This window comes from Lipotes vexillifer, unplaced genomic scaffold (assembly GCF_000442215.2).
Source record: "Lipotes vexillifer unplaced genomic scaffold, Lipotes_vexillifer_v1.1 scaffold575, whole genome shotgun sequence".
In the NCBI taxonomy this organism is placed as follows: Eukaryota; Metazoa; Chordata; class Mammalia; order Artiodactyla; family Lipotidae; genus Lipotes; species Lipotes vexillifer.
Genome location: NW_006780198.1, coordinates 3,770,445 through 3,779,161, shown reverse-complemented (window position 1 = coordinate 3,779,161; position 8,717 = coordinate 3,770,445). Strand labels below are relative to the sequence as shown.

Sequence of the window (8,717 nt, the reverse complement as noted above, 5' to 3'; positions counted from 1 at the left end):
GCCCGCCCCCCCCCCCCCCCCCCCGCACGGCTGCTCTGCCAAGACCGTCACCCGTGTGGAGCTTTCACGAGGGCACGTTCCCACCTCGCAGATGAGGAGGCAGAAACCCACAGCAGGCCGCACGGGAGGTCGTGTCCTGGTACCTGATCTGCGCCTTCTTTGCTTCAGCCGTTTGGAGCCCTGCCCTGCTCCACTAACCCGTCGCCTGACCACCTGCGCTGGGCCTTGGTGCACAGAGCCCGCTGCCCCTTCCTTAGCCAAGTGCACCCCAAGGGCAGGGGCTCCATCTCATGAGCCCCTTGGTCCCCCAAGTGCCCCACTGACAGCCGAGCGCGGAAAGAGCCGGCAGCCTCCACGCGCCCGCGTGGGGGCTGCTGCCCCACTGCCCGAAGGGCTCTGAGGGGTCCGTCGGCCACCGAGCCCCACCTGCCCCTTCCACCCACCGGTCTGGGGACACAGACCTAGGTCAACCCCCAAGTGACTGTGTGAGGATGGCCACGTGGCCCAAGCACAGCCGGAGTCCTTTCAAGAACTGGGGAGAGGCCTTCCGGCTGGGGCTGAGCTGCAGGGACGCAGGGGTGAGGCCTGCAGCGAGAGGTGCAGAGGCAAGTAGAGCAGAGAGAGAGAGATGGGAAGATGGACCCTGGTACTGTGCCTGAGCCCCGGACCACCAGGGCCTCCCGACACCTGAGCCGAGGACCCGCCCCAGCAATGGAGACTCCGGGATCCCACCCTGAGACCAGCCTGTGTTCCACAGAACTGCTCTGCCATCCTTGGGGCAGGGGGCCTCCTGAGCCCTTGCCTCAGGCCTCCCAGGGCAAACGGGAGGCTGCCTGTTGACACAGTGTGCAGGGTCCACACCTGCGCTGTCCTGCAGAGACTCAGGAGCTTGGGTCCCTGCACCACCCTGGAGGCCTGGAAGCCTGGCGGGCTCCTGGTGGGGAGCTCCAGAGAACACTCTTCTGGGGAAAGGCTCAGCTTCCGGGCTCTCCAGGTCCCTGGGTCCAGGGCATTCCATGTCCACTCTGCTCCCCTCCCCCCGGCTCCAGCTGCTGTTCACGGAGGGCCCACAGAGGCCCTGTCCGTCAGCCCCAAGGCCTGAGCTGGGACTCGCCGGCCACGGGCTCAGGAGCTCTGTTGAACAGCCATTTCCAGAGCAGGGCAGGCAGCAGCCACCCTCCGCCAGCAACCCGGCTCACATTTGGTGACACACAAGTCCCTGGAGCCCAGGCCTCCGTACCACTTGGGGCTCTCACCCCTTGAATCCTAGCCTGAAGGCCTCAAACACTACCCACCGCTCAGCTCACGAGCTGTGTCCAGCGAGCCGTGTCTCCTGCAGTGTGGCCCACCCTCTACCTACGAGGACGCTGGACTGCACACAGCAGATGCTGGGCGAGTCCCGGAGGGAAGCAGGTCCAGAGGGGTGTCGGACTGGAGGGGGAGCCCCCTGCCTGGGGGAGCTGCTCAGGGGCTTAAGAGAGACACTGCACGTCAGCAAGCCCGGCTTAACCAAGATGCTGCCCACCTTCCTAGAGGCTGGATCCTGCCGCACAGCCCCGCACCCCAGGCCGCACCCCGAGGGTGAAGCAAACCCCGTGGGCACCGGGTGGCTTCCCAAGGTGAGGAGGGTCGTCACAGAAGACCCTGCTGGGGAAGGGGAGGGATGAGACAAAGCCTCCGGTGACAGGGATCAGGTGCTGGTCACTCCGGGGCTCCATAAATGCAGCAGACCTGAACCGAATCCCTGACCTCTGGACCACACAGAAAGGCCGGGGGCAAAATTTCCAGACCCCAGTGTCTCAAAACAACGGCAGTTAATAATAACGGTGAGAACGGTGATAAAAGACAAAACCCCACGGGCGGGACAAGGACCCACCGGATGCCTAAGCGCTTTAAATACACCACCCGGTTTAACCCTCACGACCACCCACAGAGTGGGTTCCACCACTGGCCTCAATTATTTTTGAGGGCAACTGAGGCTCAGCATGGTTAAGCCCCTTGGCTAAGGCAGCCAGTGAGTGGACACAGCAGGGTCTGAACCCAGTTCCGCCCGTCTCTACAGCAGAAGCACCACCACCCACCTCGGGCTCAGCCAGAGTCCCCGAGCCCGGCTGCCCCCAGCCCCGCGCTGCCCACCACAGCCCGAGCGCCACTTACCTGCTCGTGTCAGAGAGGGGATGGTTCCCAGTGAGAGGGCCCGGCTGAGGCGGCCGGGCAGCGAGGAGGGCGAGGCCCGGTGGGGAGACCGGAACAGCTGCTGGTTGGCAAGTGGCAGGAAGCCAGGCGGGGCGGGGATGAACAGAGCCGGCGAGGGGCCTGCGACGCTTGGGCAGGGGACGGCCAGGCTGGGGCTGGCGGGGAAGAGGCCGGCAGAGTCTCCCGGGAGGTACCTGCGAGAGAGAGCCCGGCGGGCATGGGAGAGGGGACTGGGTCAGCCCCGGGGGCCCCCGGAGCAGCCTCCGCACGGTGGGCCCCCTCCCCTCCCACGGTGCGAGGTGGGGCACGAGTCGGGGTCCCAGAGGAGGCGTGTGTTAGTTGCAGCAGAAAAGCAGTCCGACCACATTCACGCCATTAGGAGCGGGTGGCTGGGAGGTGCCAGCGTGACCCACCCCTCCCGGCATGCCCCCTCCGATCCCCCTCAGCCTCACAGCAAACTAGGTCCACTACGAGTCTCGGTATTAAAGTGACACTGTCGCCCTCGCCAGCCTCACGCCAACCCTTCACCTCGAAGCAAAAAACGCCCAGCCCTGCGCTGGCCGCTCAATCGGGCTGACGGCCTTGGGCTCCTCTGCACCGCTTCCCGCTTGGTGCCCAGAGCCTCCCGGCAGCGGCCGAGCTCGGGGAGCCCCTGCTCCCCAGGGCCCGACCCTAGGAGTCCTGCCGCTGCCCTCTGGTCTCAGACACTCCTCGAAAGCCCCTGGAAGAGCAGGGCGGAAGGCAGCCAAGCTTGGGAATCTCTGGGAAGAGGCTCTGGCCGGACACCAACTTGAACTTAGAAAGACCCGTAACGATCGCAAGGCTGCCCGAAAGACGGAAGGTGACAGTGTCTCTTTAACTCGAGAATGGTACAGATCACACAACAGGACCCGGTGGCCCCAAGCCAGAATGTCAACCATGCTTCTGATTAAGGCAACCGATTACAGGGGGGGAGGGACAGAGGCAGTTAATACATGATTAGTCCGCCGTCTGGACGGAGCTGCGGGAGGTCCAGCCTTACCTCGGTCCCCAAGGGGCAACTGAGCCCATGGATAATGTGCCGATGGACGGGCAGGCTGGCTCAGTCCCTGCAGCAGAGCCGGGGGGCTGCCTAAGGTACCCACCCCGTGCCCACCACGACCTTGAGCTCGGGGCACCACTGGCCAGTATCTCCACTCCACTGATTTCCCTATTTTTCATCCCTGCCCCTCTCTTTAAACAAGTTTTATGAGGAAAGTGTGAGGTCAGCTGATGCCCTCCTGGAGAATCGCGTGACCTCCTTAAAGCCTTCCAAAGCACCAGGAAGCCACCTGGACTTCAGAACCAAAGCCCAGTGTCTGGGGGACACGGGGAAGTCAAGGCAGGAGCTCATCAAGCATATCTACGGCAGAGTCTGGGCAACCTGGCTGGCCCCAGGCTGGACGCGCCTGCATTCCACCCGCTGACGCATCCTGCCTAAGCCTGTCTGACCCCTACACCTCCTTTCCCCCAAAACGCCTGCAGAAGGTTCTGCCTCTAAATACAAGATACGATTTTGTGCTGTCATTTTAGAATGACATACCGTTTGGCAGGACAGACGACCTTGAGGAGTGGCCTGCAAGGTGGGGGGACACTCGGCACGACAGTGAAGGGCAGTGAAGGTGCGCTGGGACCTTTGGCCAACTCGCTCCAATCACGCACGAAGCCCCGCCCCCTGCTGGGGCCTGCACCTCCCAGAGGACCCCGTCTGCCCTGTGCAGCAGCAGCCTGATGAGGGCGGGGCACGTGGGCCATGGGGGTGGGCACGCCCGGGCCCTTCCAGCGGGTGGCAGCGCGACTCTGCCTGCGCTGAGCTTCCTGTGCCACCCCACCGGACAGCCCACAGGCCAGGCCAGGCCATGAGTCGGCCGAGGGCCACCTGCAGTAATCGGCAAGTAAGAGGAGAGGGTCCAAGTTGGGCTGCAGGTTTCAAAGGTGGCCAGCTGGGCCCAGAAGCTGGGTCTTGTCAGCTCTTTCCTACTCTTCCCGGATCCTGCTCACACCTGGGGCTGCCCCAGAGCTTATAACCCGAGTCTCTCATCCACCCGGCACAGGTGCTTTGCCAATCTCTGATGCTACTAAAAATGGTGGCACCGAGGGGGAGACGGTTCTGTGGTCTGACCCTCTCGCTGGGACATGCAGTGGCATCACTCAACTAGCAGATCCTTGTGAAGCGCCAAGCGTGAGCCCTTGTCCTGGTTCCGCAGAAGACAGGCCCCAGGAGGCCCCTGTCAAAGGAGCCCCATCTCCGCCAGGCTCCCGAGCGCTGCACAGGGACCAACACTTCCTCTGGCGAGGCCCGCCCAGACTGCCTGTGCCTTCAAATCCCATCTCAGAGAGGCCCTGGCCCAGATCCAAGTCTGTGTGTCCGCCAGGACACAGGGGCTCCAGCAAGGGGGCGGGTGGCTGGCTGCACTGCCTCCCATCTGACACTGAGGGGGACCTTTGATTTTCCAAGCCAATCCCAGGCCAAGCCGGGAACAACAGGAGAGAGAGGACTGCATTTTAAGCAGCAGTTTATGGAGACGAGAAGCACGAGCTAGCAGGGTGCCCGAGGATGGTGGGGCCTGAGCTGCTTGGTGCCCATGCTGCCAGCTCCCAAACCTGGCTCTGGTGGGCACCCCCGTCCCCCGAAGCCCCCGCCCCCGGCACAGAAGCCTCTGGAACGTGAAAGAAAAAAACCAGAAAAGACGTGGTGCCTGACGCCCACCGGTCAAAGCAGGGCCCCGGAGGCATTTATTGAAAATACAGCATCAAAAACACTACATCTATGGCCGGGAGTTGTGGTTACAGTAATTAGAGGATCACTAGACAATCATCCACGTCTGCACAAGAGAGGACGGGACACTCGGTGACAGCTGCAGGCAGAAGGGACACGGGCCCCTCGCAGCGGGCTCCTGGGCAAGCGTTACGAGTGAGCCTGCTCGGCCTGGGGTGAGGAGCCCAGAGCTGGAGGGAGAAGGCGGCCCCTTGATCCCAGATGGTCTGACTGTCGTCCCCAGCGGAGGGGAGAGAGGCCCCAAGCAGGGCCGACACGTTCCCAGGTAATAAGCCACGATCCCAGCGGTGCCCGCACTTCCTCAGCTGTCGCCAGTAATGTCGGAAGGTGCTGGAATATGCTCTATGTAATGGAACTTTAAGGGACAGGCGGGTGATTTTAAAACACCACACCAAACACTAAAGAGGCCAGGAAGCCTTCCTCGATGAGCTCCATCTCAGTGACATGAAGGTGTCTTTCCGTCCCCACTAGAGGGCAGGAGCGACATCTGCTCAGCAGGCTCCTAGCCAGCAAGAGAGCTGGTTAGGGTTGTTATAAATAATTTAACTTAAATACACACGTACACACAGATGTCCTGCTTCTACTCAACACCAAGAAAAACAGTAATTAGCATCGCACTGCCAGCTTCCTTGAGAACAGGAGATTCCAGAGGGCAGGGCATGCACAGCCAACAGACACTGGCTCCCTGCCTGGCGCCCACCACGCCTTCTCCCTGAGGCTGGCCGCCGGGCCAAGGGACAGCCAGCCCACTCCCCCTCTGCCTCGTCAGCGCCCTTCCGCCTCACGCTCCACCCGAGCGCCGAGGGGTGAGTGGCGAGGGGTGGCCGCCTCGGAGCCCGAGAACCCGAGGATGGAGGGGCCTGGGTGCGACTCCTGTTCCCCGGGGGCTCTGCGAGGGGCCTGAGCCGGGCACGCTCCACCTGCCCCTCAGGCTCAGCCAACTGGTGGCCCTTTCCTGAGTGTGACCTGCACACGTGTGTGATCCGCTCTTGTCTTCCCTGGGCTCCCATGTGTGCAGCGGAGGGGTTGGCGCACTTGGGGCCACACCTGGAGGGGGCTCGTGCCTGCAGCGAGGAATGGCAGGACCGAGGGCCCTGGAGGGGCGCACGGCCTTGGTCCAGCCTCCTGCCACGGCCCTGGGAGGGCAGCCCCCAGGCTGGGAACTGCCTCCAAACGTAGACGGCACGTCAGCCTCCAGAGCACATCCACGCCAAGGTCAGCACTCAGGGGCCCTGGAGAGGGGTCCAGCTCTCCATCCACAGGCAGCAGACAGGCTGGCACAGCAGGGCCTGGCCCAGGGAGAGCGAGGCTGAAGGCCTGTGGGGTCTGTGGCTGTCCTACAGGGAAGTGGGAAGCAGGAGCTGAGGTGCTCTCCCTGAGTGGCTCTAGGGGCCAGGAGGAGGGCAGTGACAGGCCAGAGAGGGACAAGGTGACAATGACCTGGTGTCATGGGCCTGCGTGTCCCTTGGGCTCCTTACTCCATGCTAACCTTGGGCAGTTGGAACACTTCCCAGGCATCATACTGGAGGAAGGGGGTGAGAGGAGGAAACTGGGGACACCCCTGGCATGGGGCGAAGGGAACAGGGCCAAGGAGAGCAGTTCAGACCCTGCGCTGCCTGCCAATCAGGGCCGCCTCGGCCCAGGAAGCCTGAACCCCAGTCCCTGCAGGGAGTGAGTTGAGGGCTTGGCCATAAAGGTTGGGGTCCTGCCTTTCGAGGGCAGAACCGGGGGCTTCCCAGGAGAGTGGGCAGAGTGTGTGTGCCCAGGTTCTGCCTATCTGGCTCACAGTGGTGCCCAAAAGATAGAGAAGTAAAGGAGAGAGTATTTAGACCTTAGACCTCCTAATTGGCCTTAGCCTGGGCCAATTCTCACCACGGCCTGGCTGTTAAGATACCTGCTGACCACAGGAGAAGCAGGATTTCCTCCTGTCCACCTTGAGAAAGGCCTCACCCCACACACTCACGGTCAAGGCCTGTCTGGGCCTAAGAACTGCACTCTCCATTCCTGGGGAAGGAGACTGAGGGATAACAGGGTCTCAGAGCAGGGAACCCAGGGGGCAGCCCTGTCTCCTCCTGTTTTCACCAGCTCCACGGGGCTTATGGGGCAACGGGCAGGACCAAAGGGACAGACCAGAGAAGCGACGGTGGGACGAGGTAGGGGACTCTGCTCTGGCCCCGGCTCAGCAGCACCTGCCCATGCCAAGCAGCCCGAGTGGTCAGGCCATGCGGCCAGGGCCCAGCCTGCAGCCACCATCACCAACCCATGTCAGGGGGCCCAGAGGTGGGGCAAGGTGAGAGGAGAAGCAGGCAGCAGGCCTGCAACCCTCTTCCCGTGGTGTCAGAGCCAGGAAAAGGGCCATGGCCAGTGTGGGGTGCCTAGAGCTGCCAGCAGGAAGCCACGGGTCAGAGGCAGGCAGCATGGGTGCTGCCCGTGTTCCAGGCTCAGGACTGTGAGGGGGTCTTTGGCCAGAGAGGTGGAGGCAGTGAGCAGCTAGAGAGCACTCAGTGGGCTAGGGGCCTGGGCTGGGGAATGGCTTGGTGGAGCCAGAAAGGAAAGGGGGGCAGGCCTGACTCCTTGGGGAAGTGGAGGGGCTAGGCCAGGACCGGGGGCCCTAGGCTGGGCGGGGGCGGAAGTGAGGCAGGTAAGAAAGATGCAAGACAGAGGGGCCCTGTCTGCACTGTGGGCAAAGCCCTGGGCCTGTCCGTCCGTCTGTCCTCCCCCCGCAGTCACTGCTGCTTCTCTGACCTTCGGGGCCGGAACCTCCGTGGGCCCGTCGCCTTCCTCGTGGCCACGGCTGCTGTGAAGCCCACCAGGCAGCACAGGGACGTGGTGCTGAACTTGAGCGTGTCCAGCCAGCTGGGCGAGGCAGCCTGCAGGTACTGCTCAGCCAGGTGCAGCGCCAGCAGCAGGGCCCACAGGCCAGTGGAGAAGGCGTCGATCCTCCGGAGCCTGCGGGGACAGCGGGAGTGAGGGCCCAGCGAGGCGGGATAAGGCAACCCTTCCCACTCTGCCACCTTCATCCACCCCCAGCCCTGCTCAGAGGACAGAACTCAGGGCCATGAGGAGAGCGTGGGCCTCTGAATGCCGCTTCCAACAGTTACAGGCCGCATGACTCCGAGTCACTGTTTCTCTGAGCCTCAGTGTTCTAGTCTGTACGATGGGGCTAAGAAACCTCCCTCAGAGTCACTGGGAAATGATGTGGACACCGTTCGGTACAGGGTCTGCAACCGCACGGGGAAGCAGAGCAAAGGCCCAAGGGCGCCCACTCAACCCTCCAACAGCCCGTGAGCCAGGTTATCATCAGCCGACTCTGCAGAATGAGGAGCCTGAGGTGGAGCAGCGAGGTGGTGTGGCCCCAGTGGCCCCTCAGAGCCCCGCCCCTGCAGCCTGGAGCTTGGCTCCCACCGTGCCCCGCCCGCCTGCCCCCCACGCACCTGAGGCGGCCGGCCAGCAGCATGGCCAGCAGGCAGGTGAGCAGGCCCAGCCCCACGACGCCCATCTGGTGGCTCTGCCCAAAGGCCCAGGCCTCGTGCAGCTTCTCCGCCGCGTGCTTGGGCAGCAGGCCCAGCAGCTGCCGCCAGCCCTCGGTCCCGGGGGCTGTGCTGTTGTCAGGCGGGGCCGAGCCATTGCTACCAGGTGGCAGGGCCGGGGGCAGGGGCGCCCCCGGGGCAAAGGGGTTGCTGGTGCCGTACAGCGCGGTGGGCAGCAGGAAGGCGCAGGGCAG

The 8,717-nt window shown here is 63.5% G+C and overlaps 1 protein-coding gene across 1 annotated transcript in view; it reads right to left on the bottom strand.

Annotated features, from left to right (window-relative positions):
• TMEM201 (transmembrane protein 201) overlaps nucleotides 1–8,717 on the bottom strand; it is a 22,928-nt gene that overhangs the window by 3,531 nt on the left and 10,680 nt on the right. The window contains exons 6-8 of the mRNA XM_007453319.1: nucleotides 8,428–8,713; nucleotides 7,739–7,942; nucleotides 2,158–2,390 (exon numbers count right to left, since the gene is read on the bottom strand). Of these exons, the coding sequence (XP_007453381.1) occupies nucleotides 2,158–2,390; nucleotides 7,739–7,942; nucleotides 8,428–8,713 (723 nt within the window). The remainder of the gene's footprint in view (nucleotides 1–2,157; nucleotides 2,391–7,738; nucleotides 7,943–8,427; nucleotides 8,714–8,717) is intronic.